Source organism: Cynocephalus volans, chromosome 5 (genome assembly GCF_027409185.1).
Source record: "Cynocephalus volans isolate mCynVol1 chromosome 5, mCynVol1.pri, whole genome shotgun sequence".
NCBI lineage: Eukaryota > Metazoa > Chordata > Mammalia > Dermoptera > Cynocephalidae > Cynocephalus > Cynocephalus volans.
The window spans coordinates 26,856,054-26,880,120 of record NC_084464.1 but is presented as its reverse complement, the minus strand read 5'-3'; the positions used below and the strand labels follow the sequence as shown (position 1 = coordinate 26,880,120).

At 38.9% G+C, this 24,067-nt stretch overlaps 1 protein-coding gene across 1 annotated transcript; it reads left to right on the top strand.

The window, feature by feature from the left end:
- Positions 1 to 1,254: 1,254 nt before the first annotated feature.
- Positions 1,255 to 20,858, top strand: MCUR1 (mitochondrial calcium uniporter regulator 1). Its single transcript, XM_063097910.1, has 9 exons — positions 1,255 to 1,764; positions 9,135 to 9,254; positions 12,924 to 13,027; positions 13,549 to 13,650; positions 14,561 to 14,602; positions 15,377 to 15,448; positions 18,151 to 18,204; positions 19,524 to 19,638; positions 20,486 to 20,858. Exons 1-9 carry the CDS (start codon positions 1,341 to 1,343, stop codon positions 20,539 to 20,541), a joined length of 1,089 nt encoding a protein of 362 aa, XP_062953980.1. The 5' UTR covers positions 1,255 to 1,340; the 3' UTR covers positions 20,542 to 20,858.
- Positions 20,859 to 24,067: the final 3,209 nt, after the last annotated feature.

Sequence of the window (24,067 nt, the reverse complement as noted above, 5' to 3'; positions counted from 1 at the left end):
CTGTGGATTTTATTGTATGCAAATTATACCTCAATTTCAAAAAAATTACAAAGAGCTAACATTAAATAGTTTATCCTGTAGATTATTTAACCGTTCCTCTAGTGTTGAACATCAGTTTTTTCCACTTTTTCAGTCACAAATTATGATACGATAAATATCTTTGTGTATACATTAGGTTGATCCATATTAAATTTCCATTGTTTAATATTTTGACCTATAAAAATGACATGTTCATATGGCCCACCTAATAGATTTTTACTGTTTTGTATTATTCCCTTAGGTTAAATTTTCAGAGTTGGGTGATTTGAGCAAAATTTATCATAAAAGGCTCTTGATACATATTACTAAATTGTTTTTCCTGCCATTTCTACAGATGTATACTCCTACTAACCTTTTATGAAACTTGCACCTTATTATTTTCTAACTCTTATATTTTGATGGACACTTGCCTATCTTCCACATCTATATGCACTCTCTTCTCTCTCCCATCGCTGTTAACACATTCTTCTTCTTCCACACATGGCTGCGTAGTAAAACAATACCTGAGAACAAGAACAATCTCATTTGTTTTTGTATTTCCTAGTCTGGTGCTTTGTGTATTTCATTCATGCATTCAACCAACATCTCCCGAGTTCACACAAGGGACCAGTAACCCGATTGGTGCAATAGGCATTCAAAAAGTCCACTGGACTGAACACTGCTCGTTTCACGTATCCTTTTATTATATCAGTAGGTCTCATTTAACATTCATGACCCCATATTTTAAAACTCTGATTGCAACATTCTCATGTCTAATCCGGAAACAAAGGTCTGAAAGTTTAGCCTAGAAATGTATTGACTATGTAAGCACCGTTCCCTCGGCCCTTTTAATACTTCCTTAAAATGCACCCCAGAGCCACATTTTGGGGGACTGAGGAAGGGGACAGTTGGCAAAATCTAGGGAATCCTGGTGGCCAGGGACTTCTCCCAAGACTCTGGCGCCGGAGTAATTAATTTCTTTGTAAGGACATCACTGTAATGAATAAGCAAGTCGTGGCAGCAACCAGCTCACTCCAGTTCCACGAGTGCCCGCAGGAACCTCCGGCTCCTCTCGGTCGCTTTGCCAGGTGGACCTGGCTCGTGCGGGGCGGAGCCTCGGCTCTCCCCGTCCCGCCGGAGACGAGCGAGCCCCGCCCCCCGGCGCGCTCCCGGAGTCCCGCGCGCGCGCCCGGCAGGAAAGGGCGGGTCCGCGCTGCCGCCCACGCTCGCTCCCGCCGTAGTACTCGGGCCCGGGGCCGCGCGTGACGGGCGACGCGCGCGAGCGGCATGAGCGCGCACCGGGGCCAGTGACCGCCTCGGGGATGGACTGCGGCTCGGTCGCGGACGAGAGGCCGAAACGTCCGCCGGGTCGCCGGCGGCTGCTGCTCTTCCCGCCCGCAGGCCGCTGCGGAAGCCCGGGCGGCCGCAGAGCCCCGGCGCGCCGCTGCCTCTCCGCGCTCCCCGGAGGTCTGGGGGCCCTGCGCACCCCCTCCCCGGCGGCCCGCGGCGGCGCGTCACGTGCCTCCCCGCTGCTCCTCCTCCTGCTCGTGCCCTCCCCGCGGCTGGCCGCCGCCGCCGCCGCCCCGCGCCGGCCGCTCAGCGACTGGGAGCGCTCGCGCTTCGGGCCCGCCGCGTCCGCGGCCGGGCGCGGCGGCGCGTGGAGGAACCCGCCGGGCCTCGCCAGTGCCGCCGGCGCCCTCCACGTGGGCCACGGCATGGCGGCCGCCCTCGCTTCCTCCAGGAGAGGTAAGGGCCGGACGGCGGGAGAAGGGGCTCGCCTCGCGGGGCCGGGGGCGGGGGGCCGGGCCGCAGCTTTTCCTGTGGTTCCCCAGAGGGAAGGCCCGGCGACCCGGAGGTCGGGTCAGCCGAGGTCACCTGCGGGCGGGTTGGCGGCGCGGGAGGCGAAGGTCCGGGCCTGCCTTGCTGGCCGCGGCCGCCTGGGCTGCGTCGGCCGGGGACAGCCGAATGACAGCGACTCCCAGGCAGCAGGTGTAAGGTGCAGGATTGTGAGGGCGGTGCGAGGTGGGCAGGGAGGAGGTGCACCCCCACTTTTAGGGTCTGCAGCCTGGTGCCTGCCTTCAGGCGCCCTCTGTTTTGTTAGCGACGCGGGTGAGGGGGTGTGCAGGAGGCGTGGGAATTTGAGGAGCGAAGCTCTGGGAAAAAATGGGATTGATTTTCAATTTGATTTCAAACTCTACTGGATTCATTAATTCATTCACGAAGCACGATAGTTTACTCTCTGCCTGGCACTTTTCAAGGTGTGGGATATATCAGTCCACAAAATCTTTTCCCTTTGGAGCTTAATTCTAGCACAGGAGATGCAATAGACAGATGTGTGTGTATATATGTATGTGTAATTTATGTACACATATGTAATTTTTATATCCATATGTAATTTTTATATGCATAATTGGTGATAAGTGCTGTAGGAAAAAATAGAGGGGCTAAGTGTCGGGAAGTAGAGTGGGCCTCCTGTTGTGAATTATTTAAACGTAGGGGTAATCGGAATTGGTTTCGTTGAGAAGGTGGCAGTTGATTAAATACTTGATGGACGTGAGGGAGATCACTGCCTTGCGTGAGATTAAGAAAGTAAACAGGCTGAATTTACTAGAGAGCAAATTGTTGACTAAAAAGATCATTTTGGGTAATCAGCGAACTTGGTAAAAATGTCACTTTGGATAGTCTGTACATATCCATTAATAGTTATCAGTAACCACGGTTTTTAAATGTATTTTTCTCAACAGATATGCCCAGTAAATGTTGGCTGCATCTAAAATTAAGAGTACCATTGGCTGGGTGAGAAACTGATGAGTAGAGCAACGAAGTGAAGGAAGCTTTATATACAGAGGGTGGGAAGTGAGCAGGGAAATCTGTGCAACAGTCCTGTAGTAATTAGGAGTTGTCTATGGGTTGGTCTTTATTTCTGTAGTTTGCCTTTTATGGCACTTTTTTGGACGAGCTGGGTAATTTCTGATTTGTATTCCTTTCATGATTCAGGGTTATGGAACACACACACAAAAAAAGCAAGTTCTTTCCCGTAGGTTTGCTGGCCTTTTATCAGCAAGGTGATACTGTTGTTTTACTGTCAAATAGTCTCATTTTTCAGTCATCTTATAAAATGAAGATGGATGCACTAAACAGGGAAACAGCAGAGACGCAATTAAGGAAGCTTGTATGCCTTTTAACTGTCAGCTAATGAGCATTTTGTTCCTGTGTTTTCAGCCTAGTTTATTGGGTGCTCAAGGTTCTCGGGGCTACTTAATTAACGATTTTATGAGGGAGGAAGTTTTTACTTGGTTTTTTAATCTGTCTAAAGCTATGTTGGGGCCTCTTTTATAATTGTGGGTTTTAAATGTCCTTTTGATATGCTGAAGGTCTCCCCAAAAGAGAATTACATGTTACACTTTAACGTAGCTCAGTTTACTTGCTTCCTGATGATTAGCAGGAACTCAGAGTATTGCTGTGTCCTCTGGAGTTGCCCTTTAACAGAAGGCAAGATGGCATTCCCCTCCCTCAGCAGGGGTGGGAGTGCCATGTGGGAAGTGGCCAGCCCTTTTCTCCACTCTGCAGAAGCAGTGTTTCTTTAAAATAAGCTTGCTATTTCTGGTTCCAAACGTTTTTTGGAAAAGAAAAAAATCTGTAGTGTCCAAATTGGCATTAGTTCTTGCTTAGAAAGTTGTCAGAAGATTGTTTTGTTCTGTATGTGTGTGGGTGGAGGTGAGGAGGTTATGTTTTAAATCACGTGAATGATTATCTTGTTATTAAAAACAAGGAATTTGGGACTAAAATAACCCTGTCACTCTTCACAAGCCATTCTAGACTCAGATGTTTTCAAGCTCCCTGACCCATGGGACAGTCCAGCAGAGTACTAAGATGGGTGAAGCGGCCTTAGAGGGCCCCTTGAGAGGTGCTTGCATTCATTCATTCATTCTTTCACCCACCACTGTTTATCAAGTTGGGTCTGTTCTATGTTGAGCAGACATTCTGGGTCTCTTCTTGTGGAGGCTAATTTTAATCCAAGGTATATTTGTCCCTTTGTGTGTTGCCATTACAGAGTACCTGAGACTGGATAAAGTATAAGTTAAAGAGGTTTATTTGGCTCATGATTCTCTAGGCACAGTGGGGCATCTGGCAAGGGCCTCAGGCTACTTCCACTCTTGGCTGAAAGCAGAAGGGGAGCCCTGGTGTGCAAGGAGATCACTTGACGAGAGAAGAAGCAAGAGAGGGGAGGAGTGGGGGCCGGGCTCTTTCTAACAGCCAGCTCTCTTGGGAAATAATAGAGTAAGAACTCACTCACCCCTGAGGGAAGGCATTAATCTGTCCATGGGGGATCTGTGCCCATTACCCAAACACCTCCCCCTAGACCTCACCTCCCAACACTGCCACATTGGGAATCAAATTTCAACATGAGTTTTGATGGGGCATATCATATCCAGACTGTAGCACCAGGACTGGAGATAAATGATGAAAAAGGAGGTACCAAATTTTAGTAAGCATATTTATGTGGAAAGGGAAGACCTGAGGTGAACAGGAGAAGAGTTGATCTCAAATTTTCTTTCTAGACAATCTCATAATTTAGATCTTAGAAGTCATTACGGTTCAGTTATCGCCCCCCTCTAAAAAAAATATGGCCAGATGATACAGATATGGAAATAATGTAGTAAGAGTTTATGGAGCTGTCTGTACTGAGCTTGAAGGGAGCAATAAAGGCTGCTTCCTTACCTGGGTGGAGATAGCAGAGAGAACCACAAAGTGCAACATAGTGCCATGCCTGGAACATAATGTGCGCTTAGTAAATCGTCAAATTAAATGAAGGGAAGTAAAAAGGGATGCTTAAAACTTAACAGCTGGGAAAGAGGAGCAAGCCAAGCTTAAGGGGTGTAAGGGTGGGAAGTAGAATAGCTTGGGTGGCTAGAGGGAAAGCCGAAAGGATAAGATGGGCTAAAGCAGGAAGGGCTTGGTATGCCTGGGCAAGGAACTTACACTACAGGGCAGTGGTTCTTCGAACCTCAGGGCCCATTTTTACCATCTCTCTCCCTCTCTCACATACACACACACACACAAACACCATGGTATTATATATTTTTCAGTTTGCAAACAGTGCTCAATACTAATATGGATTATTACATGTCTTGCACTTATTTTAATGCTAACTATGACCATACCTATCCTCCTCTTCCCAATTTGCCAGTAGATTGGGAACAGCTGCTGTAGGTTGCAGCAAAGCATCAGATTTGTAGGGCCCAGTCCATGTCTCATTTTTGCTTACTTGAAATTTTCTTTTAGAGTGTCTAGGGGTGAAGGATTGAGAATGGAAGTTGTTTAGCTGGAGCACCTTTCCCGTCATTCAGGAGGCCTGCTGAGGAAACCTTTCATCTTTGAGTTAGTAGACAACTCCTCTCTCCTACCCCTCTTCTGCAACACCTGGCCTTAGACTGGCACCAGTTCATTGCAAAATTAGAAAAGTAAGGACAAATATGTAGCAAGGTTATCATGTAGTTAAGTTTATTAAATTTAAATGAAGGTTTTTTATTTTATATTGTCCATCTTCTTGGTGTCAAAATATCTTTTTTAGTATGACTGTAATAGTAAGCAGCTGTTATGTTTAAATGTCCTTCCTTGACAAAGTTAAAATTGTCAGCCCAAATATTGTTCCATTTTTTTTTTTTTTAAACTATTTTAGTTGTTCCTGAAATCCAAAAGCCAGGAAACCATTGCTGTATATATACTATACGTCCTCCCTCAAATATGGATACCTTGAAATAAGTTTACAAAATGGGTTGGATCTGTGGTTAAATGCATGAAAATTTAAAGGTAATAATAAGGATTGTTAGAACATCTCTCTTTAGAGATAGGCTTTTGCAAAGACATCACAAGAAAAGAACACTATAGGCTAATATCTCCAATGATTAAGGATGAGAAAATTTTCAACAAAATATTATCATAAGAAATCTAGCAACATATAAAAAGTATTATGTACCATGACCAAGTGGGGTTTATCCCAGGAATGTCAAGTCCATTTAACGTCTGAAAATCAATTCATGTAATACACCATGTTAATAGAATAAAAGACAAAACCCACATGATCATTTCAACAGATACAGAAAAAGCATCTGTCAAAATTCAGTGCCCTTTTATGATTAAAAAAAACTTCAGTAAACTAGAAACAGAGGGGAACTTCCTCAATGATAAAGGGCATCTATAAAAAAACCCACAACTAACGTCGTATTTAGTGGAGAAAGACTGGATGCCTTCCCCCTAAGATCAGGAATAAGAAAAGGATGCCTGCTCTCACTTCTATTCACCATTGTCCTGGAAGTTCAATCAGGGCAGTTAGGCAAGATAATGAAATAGAAGGCACCCCAATTGAAAAGGAAGAAGTAAAACTATCACTATTCTCAATTGACATGACCTTGTACATACAAAATCCTTAGGAATCCACTAAAAAACTATTAGAACTTATAAATGAGTTTAGCAAGGTTGCAAGATATAAGATCAATGTACAAAATCAGGTGTATATTTGAACATTAGCAATGAACAATCCAAAAATGACATTAAGAAAACAATTCCATTTACAATAGCATCAAAAAGAATAAAATACCTAGGAATAAATTTAACAAAAGAACATGAAACTTACATTCTGAAAATTATAAAATGTTGAAGAAATTAAAGACCTAAATAAGTGAAAAGACATCCATGTTCATTGATATAAATACTTAGTATAAAGATGGCAGTACTTCCCAAATTGATCTACAGATTTAACACATTTCCTTTCAAAATCCGTAGGGGCTTCTTTGTAGAAATTGACACACTGAATCTATAATTCATGTGGAAATGCAAGGTATGCAGAATAGCCAGATAATCTTGAAAAAGATTAAAGTTTAAAAACCACTTCCTGGGCTGGCTGGTTAGCTCAGTTAGTTGGACCGCAGCCTTAGAACACCAAGGTCACGGGTTCGGACCTCCATACCAGCCAGTCGCCAAAAAAAAAAAAAAGGAAAACCACTTCCTGATGTCAAAACTTACAGCAGAGGTATAGGTAATCAAGAAAGCATGCCACTAGCATAAGGACAGACATAGACCAATGGAATAGAACGGAGAGCCCAGAGATAAACCATCACAGTTACAGCTCATTGATTTTCAACAAGGATGATAAGATATTCAGTGGAGGAAATGGTGCTGGGACACTGGACATCCACATGTGCAAGAAGGAAGCTGAACCCATTACCTTATACCATATACAAAAATTAACTCAAAATGGATCAAGGACATAAATGTAAGAGCTAAAACTGTAAAACTCTTAGAGGAGAACATGGGTGTAAATATTTGTGTACTGGGATTAGCCAATGGTTTCTTACATATGATACCAAAAGCACAAGCAACGAAAGAAGAAACAGGTTAATTGGACTTCATCAAAATTAAACTTTTGTGCATCAAAAGACATTATCCAAAAATGAAAAGATGCCTTGTAACACGAAGGTCAAGGGTTCAGTTCCCTAAACTGGCCAGCCCCCCCCCCCCCCCCCCCCCGCCAAAAAAAGAAAGTGAAAAGACAACTCACAGAACAGGAGAAAATATTTTTAAATCATGATCTGATAAGGAACTTGTATCTAGAATATATAAAGAACTCTTATAGTCAGTAATTAAAAGACAACCCAATTAAAAATGGGCAAAAGATTTTATCTTAGGGGCCGACCCCCGTGGTGCACTCGGGGGCGCTGGGAGTGCTACAGCGCTCCCGCCGTGGGTTCGGAACCTATATAGGGATGGCCGGTGCACTCGGTGCGGCCGGTCACAAAAAAAAAAAAAAAGATTTTATCTTAGTCCGTTTTGTGGTGCTATAACAGAATACCACAAACTGGGTAATTTACATAGAAAAGAGATTTATTTCTTACAGTATTGGAAGCTGGGAAGTCCAAGGTTGAGGGGCTCATATCTAGCAAGGGTGTTGCATCTGGTGAGGGCCTTCCTGCTGGGTCATTCCATGGTGGAAGGCAGAAGGCTGCGAGAGCACTTGAGAGAGCAAGAGGGGTCCAAACTCACTTGTATAACTAACCCACTCCTGTGATAAAGCATTAGTTCATTCATGAGGGCAGAACCCTCATGACCTAATCAGCCTCTTAGAGTTCCCTTCTCTCGACAGGGTTGTATTGGGGATTAAGTTACTAACACACAAATTTTGGGGGACACATTCAAACTATAGCAGACTTGGATAGACATTTCTCCAAAGAAGATAAACAAATGGCCAATAGACACATAAAAAGATGCTGAACCTCATTAGCATCTGGGAAATGCTAATTGCAACCACAATGATATACCATTTTACACCCACTAGGATGATTATAATTAAAAACAAACAGACAAAAACAGATAATAACAAGTGTTGACAAGGACGTGGAGAAATTGGAACCCTTATACACTGCTGTAATGTAAAATGGTATAGCTGGCCATTTTGGAAAACAGTCTGGCAGCTTCTGGAACAATTAAACATAAGAGTTACAATATAATCCAGCAATTCCACTCCTAGGTGTATATTCAAGGGAGTTGAAAATATAGCATCCACTTAATTATTCATAATAGCCAAGAAAGTAGAAACAACTCAAGTGTCCTTCAACTGATAAATGAACAAACAAAAATCAGTATAGCTATACAGTGGAATATTATTCAACAATACAAAAAAATAAAGTACTGACATGTGCTACAACATGGATGACCCTTGAAAACATTATGCTAAGTGAAAGAAGCCAGTTATAAAAGACCATACATTGTATGATTCCATTTATACAAAATCTTCGGAGTAGGCAAACAATAGAGACAGGAGACAGGTTAGTGGTTGCCTTGGGCAGGAGTGGAGATAGTGGGGAAGGACTGGGGAATTGGAAGGGTACAGAGTTTGGGGATGAAGAAAATGTTCTAAAGTTGGTTGTGGGGATGGTTATACAACTCTGTAAGTAACTGAAAACAATTGAATTGTACACTTTAAATGGGTAGATTGTACAGTATGTGAATTATATCTCAATGAATCTGTTATTATGTCTTATTTTTTCATGGTGTTGAGTTGCTTTTTTTTGCCGTTAAGTCTATTTTGAACTAACTTACTCTCCTTTGCATCCTAGAGCTAAGCCTGTCTGCTGGGTACCTGCAGCTGGGACACAAAAGAAGAGATTTCACCTCTTCTGGGAATAGAAAACTCTACTTTGACACTCATGCCTTAGTGTGTTTATTCGAAGAAAATGGTAATCTTCTCTCTGGTCACTCAGTGCCTTAGAAAAATACTGTAAATTATGACTTCTCTCATGGTTTCCTGTAATTTCTCATATTTCTCTTTGACTCTTTAGCCTACAGGTAATCTTGGTTAATCTTTGTTTCTTAAGCCCTCATTTTTTTTTTAAGGACATTTTTGCTTCATCAATACAATGGAGACTTTTCTTTCTTTTTTTCTTTCTTTATTGATTTTGAGAAATTAGTTTTGAGCTTGATTTCAGTCTCCCATAACAAAATCTGTCGAAGAAAATGAATAATAATTACATATTTAACAAGTTACATAGTATATGTAAAGATTATTGTACCCTAGCAGAATTAGATAAAGTTAATGTTTGGTAATATTTACATCAATGGTGCTTTGCATACTGCTTAATAGTCTTTTTTTTTTTTTTTTTTTTTTTTTTTTGATTCTTTGAAAAGATAGCAAAATTTGCAAAACTTTATCTAGACCAGGAAAAAAAAAAAGAGAAGACAGAAATGATTAAAATCAGAAATAAAGCAGGGGCATGGTAGAGCAGTTCCTTCTTCTGTTATGCTGGATCGGGCTTTGAGGAGAGAGATGTTCTCTTCTCTTTCATGTCTCTGCTGGTGACCCTCCTTGTGTCACTGAAGTCGAGCGTCTGGCGGGCCTCCTGCACAGTAGCTGTAGCTACTGCTGTGGTGTTGTGTTGCTTTTGCAGCAACTGAGGCTGGCTGTGGCAGAGGCTGTGTTGGGGAGGAAGTGGTATTTTCGGGCGTGCTCCATCCTTGTTTCCCAGTGGGGGGTACTGCCCTCAGTTCCTGCCTAGGAACCTGGGCGTGCTCTGTTTCTTGCCTGCCTCTGGGCGGAGGGGGCTGCCGCTCGGCTCCTGCCTTAGGACCTCAGGTGTTGAGACTTTTCTTACATATTTTATCTTTGTCCAAGTGAAGTATAGTTTTATAACATCACCATGGAAGTACAGTGTCACAGATAAAAATTTAGACTCAAGTCAACAAAACTCAGTAATGAGTCCTTTGACAACTGTGGCTTAGGCACAAAAATGATAGTTTTATTTCTGTACATCTTGTGTGCTTTTAAAATTTTTATGAGATTGAAATGTTGCTAAGTAGCAATTATGGACAGTTTCAGTTTACTGTGTTTTTTCTTTTTAATATTCAGGCTAACATTCTCCCATATTGCTGTCGAGTTAATGTGAAAGATTGCTCTGGCATGTATGGCATTCATTGAAAGTGCACTTAAATGTAGCTAACGTTCTCATACTTAATCATATTCAGACAAATACACCTTATAACTCTCTATACTGTGACCTATATATTTTCAAAATCAGAATTTCAAATTAACTTAGATTACGCCTTTGAAATAAATATATCTAAGTTTTTACTTCATTGTGTAGTTATGTATCCAGTACGTGTTCATATCTGAAAAGCTACCCTCTGTTGACGTTCTCTACGTGCCTCAGACAAAGTGGTGGAATTAGTCCTGTGTTTGGGGTGGGCAGTTAGAAGCTGCGGGTCCAATCCTAACTGACAGTTTCCAGTTGCTAGTTTAAGAAGTCCTTTCTCCCTTCTCAGTTTCCATTTGCTCATCAGTAGCAGGGGCATAATAAGAATCCTAAAGATCCTTTTGAGTATTAAATGAGATAATGTAGGGCCAAGCCCATGGCGCACTCGGGAGAGTGCGGCGCTGGGAGCGCGGCGACGCTCCCGCCGCGGGTTCGGATCCTATATAGGAATGGCCGGTGCACTCCCTGGCTGAGTGCCGGTCACGAAAAAGACAAAAAAAAAAAAAAAAAAAAATGAGATAATGTACACAGATGCACCTTGGAAAACCTGCCAAATGCTCGATTATAATTTTCACAGTTTTTCTTGTCAAACTTGAAACAGTAGGTCTTTCACCAAAACTTCTTTCAGCTCAGAATTTAAAAGAGAAAAGTGGAAGTGAGAAGGGAGGCATGTGAAGCTTCTTGGCAAGCAGAAGTCTTCCTACTTTTCTTGATTTCAATCTTGACCCATGGATGTTTGCATCCTTCAAGACGAGTGATGTGAGGACCGCACCAAGGTACACGAGTGAAAGGGCTTATCTCAGACACTCACCGTTCACCTGACGTGGGTGAATGGTGAGGAAGGCAACCAGTTTACAGTGAGGCCAGGAAGGACTCTTCATGGAATACTCCACCCTTACTTTATCCAGAGCTGACTCTTGATTAACAAAACTTCCTCTGTGTCTGGGATCTCACTATCCTGGTTTTGCCCTATTCTCTCATTCCTGCAAAAAGTTAAATTTGTATCTCATAACTCAGTAAGTTTTAAGTTTTGACTTCTTTTTCTTATTCCTTTCTTCTCCCACACATGGTTATAAATTATATAGCTTTGGAGATTGTTTTATCATCAGCATAAATCTTTCTATTTTTCTTTTCCTCATCATTGCCAAACATAATTATGTGTAACTGTGAACTCTTCTTAATAAAGTTTTTAAATTTACAAAATACATTTATTTTCAAAAAATTAGGAAGACAGAAAAGAAAAAAAAGAGAGCTCTGAGCCCCAATACCCGAGAGCTAAACAATGTTAACATTTTGGTGGGTAACCTTTTGGATGTTTTTACTATATGTATATGACATACATGTTGAAAAATTAAAGGATTTTAAGTGGAGTAGGTCTTTGGAGGTGTTTTTATTCTCCTTTAAATTTGTCTTTGTTTTTTGTTAATTATAGTCCCATGCTTAATGGCATCGAAACAAATTTGTATTAATTACAACTTTATTCAAACAAATGTACTATTAATTAATTATAGGAATCAATAGATTCTCCTGAAGTTCTTCTAGGTAGAAGCACTTAATAGAAAGAATTACTTTCCAGGCACTCAGTTTTAAGCATTTTATTAGAATTTCTAATGTGAAGTATGAGTTACTGTCTAAACTTATTAAAAACAGTGACAATGCTGAGTTGAATCTGCATAATCAATTCACCACCATTTAATATTCAAAGAATATTCTTTTTTCAGTTTGGGCCCCCAGGCTAGTGACTGAAGTGAATTGTGAAGGAAAAATGAAAGGACCGATTTTGTCTTTTAACATTAAATAAGTTAACTTACAACTGGATTACCCCTTATCTTTACATAGTCAGTGATTCATCTGATTTATGCTGGATATAAAATAATTGACCATTCCTATCCTATTTAAGTAAGTTATTTTTTAATAAAATATACATTTTAAAATTAAAGAAATATTATCCACTGTAGAAAATTTATACAATGCAGAGAATAAAGAAGAAAATTAAAATTACTATGAATCTCTGTTAAGTTACAGAAACAAGAATTGCACCTATAATTTTGAGTCTTGCTTTTTTTCACTTGACATTGAATTGCACGCATTCCCTATGTCATTACACATTCTCTGGAAACATGATCTTTGGCAGGAGGGATGTTAGAGATCATCAGTCAGCCCTTCCTCACTTTACGTGGGAAGCAGACTCAGGTGTTTCACACTTGTTCAGAGTGACAGACACAGTCTGTGACTCCAGTCTCCTCGTCCTTCTCCTACTGCACTGCTTTCTCCCTGCTTCTGAATTCAGACATTCACGCCAGTGTGTACATTTGCTGTGGATTTTTTTTTTCTGACAACTACAATCCTGAGTATGAATGTTTTTGTATGCTTGCTTAGGGTTTACTACTCAGCAAGCAGAAATCATTGTGTCTGCATTGGTCAAGATCATGGAGGCCAACATAGACATCGTCTACAAAGATATGGTCACCAAGATGCAGCAGGTAAGCTCTATCAGGGTGGTGTAGCAAATTTGAAATCTAAGGATGGGATATTCTTTGTAATAATGTGCTAATGTAATTTTTTGATACTATTTGTTTGAAAAGTATATAGTAATTTTAACCACAGTTGAGAGCAAAAGATTACAGTGGCATAAAAAATACTTATTTAAAGCTCTATTTAGTCAACTGTGGTAGAATCATTATGTTTGAAAACTCAGTGTGCTTGAAAACTGACTATTTCATTCAAACTTACTATAATAAATGGAGATGTGGCCAAAATTATAGCACCATGTTCTTAAGCCCTCATACCACCACCCTTCTGAGTGTGATTCATTTGGTAACAATAACAGATGTGTGTTTTTATTCTTTTCCTTTTCTCACTTTGGAAGTGAAGGTGACCTAACTGAACCTCTTCTCTCACCCTCATTTTTCTAGTTTCTCATTAAGATGATAGCTGGTAGAGGCAATAGGAGGTGGACCTCCTAAACTAGACTACATTTTATGTTTTGTTTTTCTTTTCCTAGGAGATCACTCTTCAGCAAGTAATGTCACAAATTGCTAATGTGAAAAAGGATATGATTATTTTGGAGAAGAGTGAATTTTCAGCCCTTAGAGCAGAAAATGAGGTAAAACTACAGTGCCACTCATACTTATAAAATTCGTTAAGATATTGAGATGTAATATACGTACACAAAAGGGTACAAGTGTACAGCCGGGTGAATTTTCACAGTGTGCACATGCCAGTCAGATCAAGAAGCAGAATGTCACCAGTGTCCCGGAAGTCCTGCTTTTGCTCCTTCCAGGCACTCCTCCCACAGAGGGGATCGCCCTCCTGGCCAGTTTCACCATTGACGAGTTTCGCCTACTAGCACTTCATTTGGGGGAGTCAACAGTGTGTCTTGTAGCAATAGGTCATTTTTTCATTATTTGTGTATTATATGAATATGCCGCATCACTCTATTGTGATGCATATTAGAATTGTTTCCAGTTTGGGGTTATCATGAAGATGTGCTGCTGAATATCCCTTTTGTTTCCTTAGGTATGGCATATGGGATCAGCCTTTAAATAAGTGCTGTCTACGCATCTTCCTTTTATTTTCAGTCCTATTTAAAGGCCATTTATCGCCTGTTGATCTTAGCCTCATAAGAAACCTTCCAGCAAAAAGATAAACTTTGAAACTCTCAAAGTTGTCCTTGAAATCAGCTATTTGAGGGCAGAATGAGTTAAAAGAAAAGTTGAAGGAGGTGTTAAAGCAGGGTCTCCAAAGGCAAATGTGCATATTAAAAACAATTAATTGTGTTACTAATTTTACGTAACCTTCGAGATAAGTAAAACTGATTTCAGAATACACACACATGCATTGTAGTACTACTGTTCAATTAATATTGTGTTCCAAATGTGGTCAAGTTCATGTTGAACAGGGGAAGAGCTTGTACATAAATACATGTTGTAATATTTATTAATTACCAATTTTTCTATTTTTCTTCTACCTTTCTAAACATATCTTTGACCTGTTTCTTTTTAATGTGTTTTTAGAAAATAAAACTTGAACTACATCAGTTAAAACAACAAGTAATGGTAAGATTCTCTTTCCTATTGGCGGGCTTATTTGTAATTATATAAATGTGTTAATGTAATGTCAGAAATATACTATATGTTCTTAAAAACTTAATTCTGTGTAAAATGTTTGTATAATATGCCTCCAAATTACACAAGGGAAAATTTAGCTAAGAACACAGCCAATGAATATATTACTAATGTCTGTAACCAAATTCATTAAGAAAATTGTGTTCTAGGAGGAATTATGTCTTTAGATTCTCTTAAAAGAGACCATTTTTAGAGAATTGCATGTGATTTTTAAATGACAGCCATGTCAGCTGTTTGATTTATTTTTTTTAAGCAGAAAGTACATTGATGTTCCAGAAGAAAAGATTTTAATTAGTATCAGAGAGAAGCCTTTATTTAAACCAAAAACTAATATTTTCCTTCTTTGAGTTCATCTTTGATTTCTGAAGTTGTCTAAGGAACAGCTTTATTCGTAAATTCCACAAGATTATGTGGGGAATATTAAGGTTAAAAACAACAACAACCCACGCTAGGCTGGCTTAAGCATAGAAGGGGATTATTTGCGTATGTAGCTGGGAAGCCCTAAGACAGGGCTGACCTCAGATGCAACTTGGCCAGAGTCCCCTGAAATCACTAGGCCCTAGCCTTTTTCTCTGGCATCCTCTGGCTCTGCCCTTCCCTGGGCTGGCTCCCTCAGCTGGAGGCAGCCATGGCAGTGACGTCTCAGAAGGTTTGGATTTCTCACTTTGGATTTCTCTCTCTCTTTGTTGTTTGCCCTCCTACTAGGATGAAGTGACCAAAGTCCGAACAGACACCAAATTAGACTTCAATCTAGAAAAGAGCAGAGTGAAAGAATTGGTATGTTCCTTTATTAAAAATAGATTATGGATTAACTTCTTTTCAGGATGGAATGCTTGGTTAAATTTATATTTATATACAGGCCACAAGTACTGTTAAATATTTACCTGTTTATCTGTGTTAGACACAATTTTTTCTTTAATTACATTTTAGGTTAGGGCTTAAATTTGATGCTTAAAAAGTAACGTTAAAATTAAAATCTTGGGGGCCGAGCCCGTGGCGCACTCGGGAGAGTGCGGCGCTGGGAGCGCAGCGACGCTCCCGCCGCGGGTTCGGATCCTATATAGGAATGGCCGGTGCACTCACTGGCTGAGTGCCGGTCACGAAAAAGACAAAAAAAAAAAAAAAAAATTAAAATCTTGGTTAAATTGAGTTTGAATCCTTTTTTGTTTCAGAGATACTAGATTATATGTTACATAGACATTCAATTCAATTCAATCTTGATCTATTTAATACTGACTTAAATCTCCACAGACCCTAATTTTGCAAAAGTTGATTATCTCAGACCTGAATCATATTAAATTATTAATATTAAATAAAATTAAATTTAACACTGAAATTCAAGATTAAAAAAATATTCTATATTATCTTTTAAATACAATAAGAAGTTCTGTGTTTTAGTGAAGATATGTGTTGAGTTACCTCTAGTGATTTTTTAACTCTCAGGATATTTATCTGTCTTCTTGCTCAGACTTTATTCAGATTTGGTAAAGTTAGTTATGTACCTTTTTTATTCTCAGCATAACAAGAAATAGGGCACATAGAGCACTTTTCACTAACACAAAACTGAACACATATGCAGAAACCGAGTACTCACACTTGTGTCTTGTGTTATCATTTTTTGTTATTTGCTTTTAATCAAAACGTGCAATGATAAATGAAGCTAATATTGAAATTCAAACACGTACTTAATTGTATTTTGGAACTGCCACTGGATTTCAAGAGTTAAGTTGAGCTTCGTTGTACAAAATAATTATATGCCTATGTTACCCATCTTTTTAGTGTTATAACACCTTTCAACCAGGAAGATTAAATCACCTAGTGTCACTAAGGTATTTAATGACCGCAAGCATATGACTAGTATCTAAAAGAAACTCTTTTGGTTACCTTTTTCCTTATGAGTTGTGTACTTAGGAAAAATTCTCAATTCACTTGGTGTGGGAAAGTGATTAACTGCCTATAGCTAACCAAGCTGGGAATAAATACATCTAGAAGACTGGGAAATATAGGATGTGAATGTGGATTAAAGCCGGTGAATTTGTGTGATTTGCTAGCCAAGCTCAGAATTAGTTCCTGAGAATCCTAAACTTAGATGACGCTGAAGCACAGGGCAGTAGGATATTATGCTGCTACTGTGTATGTGACACGCACTGATGAAGATGAGTTACTTGGCCCTCTCACTCTCTTGGTAAAGTTATAATACTAAATTAAAAATTGAATTAACCTTGGTGATATTTACAGCCAGTTTCAAAAGAAGTATGGCATATAAACTATTTTGGGGTATGGGTAGATGGATCCACATAGATGGTATTTTTAAAATCATGACAGTGTCAACATTTAGGCTTTGCTTATCTCCTGCAGGTGAGTCAATGTTGAGTTAGTGAAGTGTGGACTTTAAAGGTGTGCAGAAAATCGGTTCCATACTGCCCTCTGGTGGTGGTCCAATACATAGCACTCTCCTCGTTTGAAACTCTGATGTTCATTGTTCTTTGGATTTATGACTAGTTCTTAATTTGGTTTTTTGTTTTGTTTTGTTTTTCTTTTTCTGTTTCTAAGCAATGCTGTTTTTATACTCAATCCCTCTAGTAGTCCCAGGGGAACATTTCATAGCTAGAAATTTCTAGATAATTCAAAGCATTAACTTTTTCCCCTATAACAATGTTAATTTAGGTCTTAAAATTCTTCACTTATAGATTGTCATTTGCACAATTAAATCTTAATGCCTAGTGCAAAGGAGATAGGTTTGATTTTGATCTTAATGTCAACAAAACTAAATCTTTTCACTGACAGTAATAGCCAAAGGCAAGGTATTGTTTTTAATTCTTGTAGAACTAGTCAGTTCCGTTAGTAACACTGGATTGTGATTACATCCAGGTGGGTTTTTTATTTATTATTGTTAAAACCAACATGTGATGGATTAGTGTATTTCCTGTATTTATGTATTTATGTTGTGTCTTATCACAACACGATGTCTTTGTCACAGAATATTTCTTGCAGCTGTCTTCCTCCCGGCTTTATATCTTTCCTGTCTTTTGTCCAAGCCTCAAATACTCTTGACCTGTTCTGATTGTAGTTATGATGGGACAATTTCTAAATTGAATTGGTTCTTCACCATTTTCAACCCTCTCAAAGCCAAAAAGCCTATGACTCAGCATCCATGTAAATTGGTCCCAGGGAATGCTGTTTTAATAGTGGGAGGGACCTAGAGACATCACTGAAAAGAGAAAAACAGAGATAGGTGACAGATGACAAAAGGGAATCCAAGTATTGGAGCAGTGAGTGAGTATAAATAAGAAACCTCGAATAACAGATACAAAGAAAGTGGCAGATAGGCTACTCTATCTTAGAGGTGATTTTCTGATATTACACATTCTAGGAAGTACTGAGACCAGAATGTTTAAGGCACCAGAAAAGGAGAAGGCACCAGAGAAGGAGAGAGAGGAGTAGATCAGGATCTGACTCATGTTACATGTTTGTTTCAGTATTCATTGAATGAAAGGAAGCTGCTGGAATTGAGGACAGAAATAGTGGCACTGGTAAGAAATCGGACTTTGACTTTTCTTTGTCATTTATTCATCTTTGCTTCATCCTGTACATGATTTCTGTTGTTTGTGATGATGTATTATAGGAAGATATACGCAGGTCTAGTGTCCTTTGTTGCAAATGACAGGATTTTCTTTGTTTTTAAAGACTGAATAGTATTCCATTGTATGTATATACCACATTTTGTTTATTCATCTGTCAGTGGACACTTGGGTTTCTTCCACCTTTTGGCTATTGTCAATAATGCTGCAGTAAACATGGGTTTGCAGATATCTGATGGAGCCCCTGCTTTCAGTTCTTTTGGGTATATACAGGATTTTTTGCACTTAACAAAATACTTAATTACCTTAATGAAAATTTAAATCTCAGTGAATGGAGAACAGTAAGGAATGGAGATGTCTTACGATATTTTTAATTTATGGCATATGGGTACTCCTTTTACATACTGTATTACCTGGGATCTCTGAAACCTATAAGAGGCTTCCATGAGAGAATTCTGGAATGCCAGAATATTCCTCTGGAATACTTTTCCTCCTCATCCAGGCATTTATTTCCTTATTCTTTGTCTGAATTGATAACCAAAGGGAACTACTTACTGTAGGATTTTCAGTGAAGCATTCCCAGTGTTTTATGCATTAAAGCATTATACAGTCTCTTTATAACATCAGCCAAACTCACTGCCCTTTTAGAGTTAATTATGTATCTAGTTTAACTGTATTATATCTGGGGAAGGACACAAATTGGCCCTTGGTAGCCAAGACTCATATTAATGAAACACTTGGTGTGTGAATTGAGGAAGAAGAAAGCTTCTAAAAATGTGACTAGAAAGAGTGCGAAGACAAGCAGTGTTGCTTTTAGATTATCTAAGGCTACATTCATTTCCTGGAAGCATTTTTGAGTCTACTGTGTAACTTTCACTAACGGCGTTTAGAAAGATGAGGCATATTCGTTGCTATTGAGAACAGCCTGGCTTCATAATGCCATGTCATTTGCAGAGTAATCTATAGTTTACAAAGGCTTTTTCACATAGATGATAACATTTGATTCTCTAGACAGCCTGTGTGAAGGCAGGGCCGATGCTATTTCTTTCTTTGCTTTTTTCAGACAGAAGGGAACTGAGGCATAGAGAGGTTAAGGGTCCCGACTAATGCAGCACAGAATTACGACGGTAGAACTGAGATACAGCCCATGTCTTCACAGTCTTACCCCTGGCTTCCCGGTGGCTGAGCACTGTCAGGAAGGAACTCTAGGATGGGAGCACAGGGACAGAAACCGCAGTGGTCTAATGCTGTGAATCTCCTTGTTTTAAAAGCATGCCCAGCAAGATCGGGCCCTCACCCAGACAGACAGGAAGATAGAAACTGAGGTTGCTGGCCTCAAAACCATGCTCGAGTCGCACAAGCTTGATAATATTAAATATTTAGCAGGTAAGCTGTTTTATGTCTAAGTATGTAAAGCAACCTGAAAAGAAAATAAATCAAGTATATTAAAATAAGTCAGTGAAAGATGTGCATTTCACTGGTTCTAATACTTTTTTTTTCATATTTTGACATATCTGAAATTGGAGGGCATAGTTAACAATTTCCAGTGGATAGAATATCATACTTTAATTGGCATTTTTCCTTCTCAGTAGTGAATAAAATAATGGTGTACTGTACAACTGATGGAATCTTAAATTTGATAAGATACTATAATAAAACTAATTTGGGATTTTAGTGAAATTCAACACAGAATATTTTATTGATAAAATGGAAGGTGTTTGAGCTGTGATCTTTCTACTTCAATTGGTGACACTGCTTTCAAGGAGTTATTTTGCTTTTGCAATTTTTGAGCCAAAAGAGGGAATGAAGATTCATGTACCAAGAAAAAAAAATTGCCATTATTTTAAGTTAATTTAACATTTTGAATTAATCAAGTATTTTAAAGTTACAGCAGTATTTAGCAGTGAAATTTTGTTCTTTATATTAAAGTATGTGTCCCTGCATCATACATATCCATATGCTTTGTGATTCTAAACTTATTGAAATTTTTTTTTGAATATTGAATGCATTGTACTTTGAAGATGATGACTTAGGTATGGGGTTTATTATTTTAGTAAGCAGGTGCTTCATGGAATATGGCACATCAGCAGTAAGTTTCTGGGTTTTCTTTTTTTAAATTTTCTTGGATAGGTGAATGAGTTTCTGTGTTTTCTTAATAAAAAGATGTGTCCTCAAGTAACTGTTAATAGCACTAATAGTACTCTCCATTTTTTTTTTTTTTTTTTTTTTACAGGATCTATATTTACGTGCCTAACAGTAGCTCTGGGATTTTATCGCCTGTGGATGTAATAAAGTATCTATTTAAAGAGATTTTTATTGTTCTGCCTCGAGAATACCACATTGTTGTCCTTTTTTTTCTTTTTTTAAATTTTAACCCTGATATTGACTTAATGTGTATTTATATTTTTGCAAATTATGGACACATAACCAGAGGAAAGAAGTCAGGAATTGCATAACCATTCCTTTCATTTCTGTTTAGTTGACTTTTTAACTGAGTGGTGGTGGACGACAACTCATTGAAGCCTCCGCTCAGTGGCACCAGTGAACTTGTACTAGACTATGGTGCACACCAACAAAATATATTTGAATGATTCTCTACAATTTAAGTCTTTTGTCACATTGAAGATTTGGGGGTCTCCATGTAAAGGGCAGCACAGTGGCTTTAATAAGTGCTGAAGAATCATTGAAACTAAACCAAGAGCACCAAATTCTCTTTATGGAATGACCCAGTCCTTAACCTCAACTAGTCCCTGTACCCAAGAATTGTTTCACCTGTAGCTGGCTGGTATGTTAATAATACAATGTACTTCTGCACATAGAGGAAGGGTTTCTTGCCTTTGATTCCCATTGCAGCTATTAGTAAGTATTGTTATGGTTATTTTTAATGTGCCTTCCAGCTAGAAAATCTTGTTGCCTAATGAAGCATTGTAATTGTAATGGGGACTCTCCTTTCTCTCTCCAGATGCTGGATTTCCCTTCCTCCCTCCCTGTCCTTTTCTCTCATGGTTTGAGAACTGTGGTAATCCTCCCCTGGTGCCATTACTTGCCTAGAAAACTTGGCTGATTCTTAGCGTAGAACTACTTCTGTGTGTGGAACAGATTCTACTTCCTTCTGGGATTCATCTGTCTTTCACACAAGAGAGAGATGCAGCTTTCCTTCTGTAGGATATCTACATAATCTCGCACACACACTTTTCATAAATGAAACTTGTCATTAACATCTACACCTTTGTCTATGACCAGCTCAGATTGTAGGCTTTCAGAATTAGAACAGTGCTGTGCCAGGCATCATCCCAGCTTAGATTGATTTTTTTGTTTGTTTTTTTTTTAAAGACATTCTCATACCTACTTTATATTTAAAATAAATAAATCCTGATACAATGGAATTATTTTGAAGAAGCACATTCTCATCTTATTTAAATGCCTGGCACATGGGTGAGAAGAAACTTTTACAAACAATGAAATTGATAGAGCCTTTTCTTCCTCCACATATACACACACAATCTGGTACAGTGGAGAAACCAGATAAAGATTTCTTGATCAGATTGGTAGACTAAGTTACCCGTTGTCACTGTTCCAACCACAATGGTAAAAGTTACGTTTCACCCTTTGGATGTCATTTCTCAATTTTGGGAGGTATAAGTCGTTGCCTTTTTAGAAAAAACTTGTGTGGTCCAAATATCTTGAGTACCATATAATATGAAAATCAAGTATTTTTGCATTTGTGACGGCAGTTTCAAAGTAAAATAAAATTTAATCTTTTTCAAGTAGATCAAAAATTGTCTTAACTTTAATAATTATTTTATCGATACATTTTTCCCCTTTCAGAAAAGAGGTCCCAGAAAAGACTGCATGCACATTTAGCAATTGTTTTAAGTATTGAAGCCCTACGGAATGGCATCCCATTAAGACTACTATGTAACTGCTTAATATAGGTGTAACTTTAGTCTGTCAGAGGTTGTAGAAGGGCGTGAAGCCTAGATGCTCTTATCAAGTCACAACTCCAAACTAAGGACCCCCCAGGAGGAAAAGTATCATATGCAATTATGTTCCAAACTAAACACTAACCTTGTACAGGTTAAAAAGAGTGAAGTATCCTTATATCCTGATAAAATATTTTTTAAATAACGTGGCGGGGTGACATTCTTGCATCTACTAAAAGTATTTTCACATGTCATTCCTCCTAGTGTTGGTGGACTGCATCATTCTGTCCCTTAATTTGGGTCTTTGCAGTACGGAAGAGCCTTTTTTTGGCCTTGGGAACAATGAACTCTCCTTTTGATGTGGGTTTTATGCATATTTGGAGGTTAGGAGTGTTCAGATCTGTGTTCTCTTTTAATCTAATGTGTTCTGCTTGAAAAGCATTTGAAGCAAAAATACAAGTGTATCCTTCCTACTGCTGGCTCAGACGTCTGTGGATAGTATGGGCATGCTATAGGACTAGATATTAGTATTAAAACCTTCTGAGCTACCCTGGCTTATAAGGATTCAGATCACCTTAGGAAATTAGGTATTAACACTAGGAAGGGCGAAGTTGCCTGGCAAAACTTCTAGGCAGCAACCTGTGTCTAGCACATGGCAAAATTAACCATAGATAGATCCAGACACTACCCCCCTTGCACAGGTGGAGGGAATGTTGTCAAATGCCTAAATCGGAACATCAAATGGACAGAACTTTTGTATTTCCTTTTCATGCACTAATCACTCTTCATTTTTAGATGGTTTCTCTGCATTCCTACTTTCTTCCCTCCCCTCCCTTGTCCTTTATCTTTTTTAAAGAGCCTGAGCTCCAATTTCCCGCCTTTCCTGCTCCGTTAATAAGCAAAACCTGTTTGCGTGTACTGTTCTTTACTGGGAACACTAGTTTTGATCTCTGTATAGGTTTTATTCTCTCAGCTGGTTTTCTAGCTTAATAGCTAGCAAAACTAAATCTGAATGTATTCATCTTTTCCCTTAAGTGTGCCAAGCTCCTCAGTTGGGAAGTCACAAGTTCAAGAACAAAGGCTTGACTCAAACCAGAAGTCTTGCTGGAATCTGTCTCTGAACACTTTAAAAACAGGTCTTGAGCCACAGCAGACATGTCTCCATGTGCCTGGATCGTCTGTCTCAACTTTTACACTCTTCTTCCCTTTGTAACTGTACTCAGTGACATAATCTTCTCTCCTATTTTCTAGTCTCCTTTCCAGCCTCTCTGCCTGTTAGTTTACCATGTCAGTATTAGCAAACACTTCTCTTTCCCCACCCTAACATGCTGTGTTCTAAGAAGTTTATATAATTCTGAACAAATGGCAAATAGACTGTACTATAGAATTCATGTCTAGAAAACTTTAACACAAGTTTATCGAATTTGTTGTGGCTTTTTTGGGACTAAAGCAAAAACATGTTAACCAGAAGTAATTTCTTCTTTATGTACATAAAGTGTTTGAGGATGTTTAGCTTTCATTGGAATTTTATTTGGAAAATATCTTCCTACAGATTTAAATTTATATTCCTGTGATTATAGCCCAAATTATTTCTTAACTCTTTTATTACTTAAGCAAATATTCAGTTACATTTTATTATCTGATAAAGTGGGTGTAATATTTTTGTCAAATAAAATATTTAGTTCTGTGTGACTAATAAACTTCTGATCATTCAAGTTGAATATTGACAAACCAGAACAACCTCTGCCTATACTATGTTTCAGCTGTTAGTTCCATCCATTTGTATAACGATGGCCTTGGTGAATTAATTACAAGTAAATCTAATAACTGAATTTGGATTTACATAGAAAATAAATTTGAAAATGATTATTTTACTTATAAAGTACATTTTA

Coding starts and splice junctions, on each gene's coding strand:
- MCUR1 (XM_063097910.1), top strand. CDS start 1,341: ATGGACTGCGGCTCGGTCGCGGACGAGAGGCCGAAACGTCCGCCGGGT. Junction 13,651..14,560: donor CCCTTAGAGCAGAAAATGAG/GTAAAACTACAG, acceptor ATGTGTTTTTAG/AAAATAAAACTTGAACTACA. Junction 14,603..15,376: donor AGTTAAAACAACAAGTAATG/GTAAGATTCTCT, acceptor CCCTCCTACTAG/GATGAAGTGACCAAAGTCCG.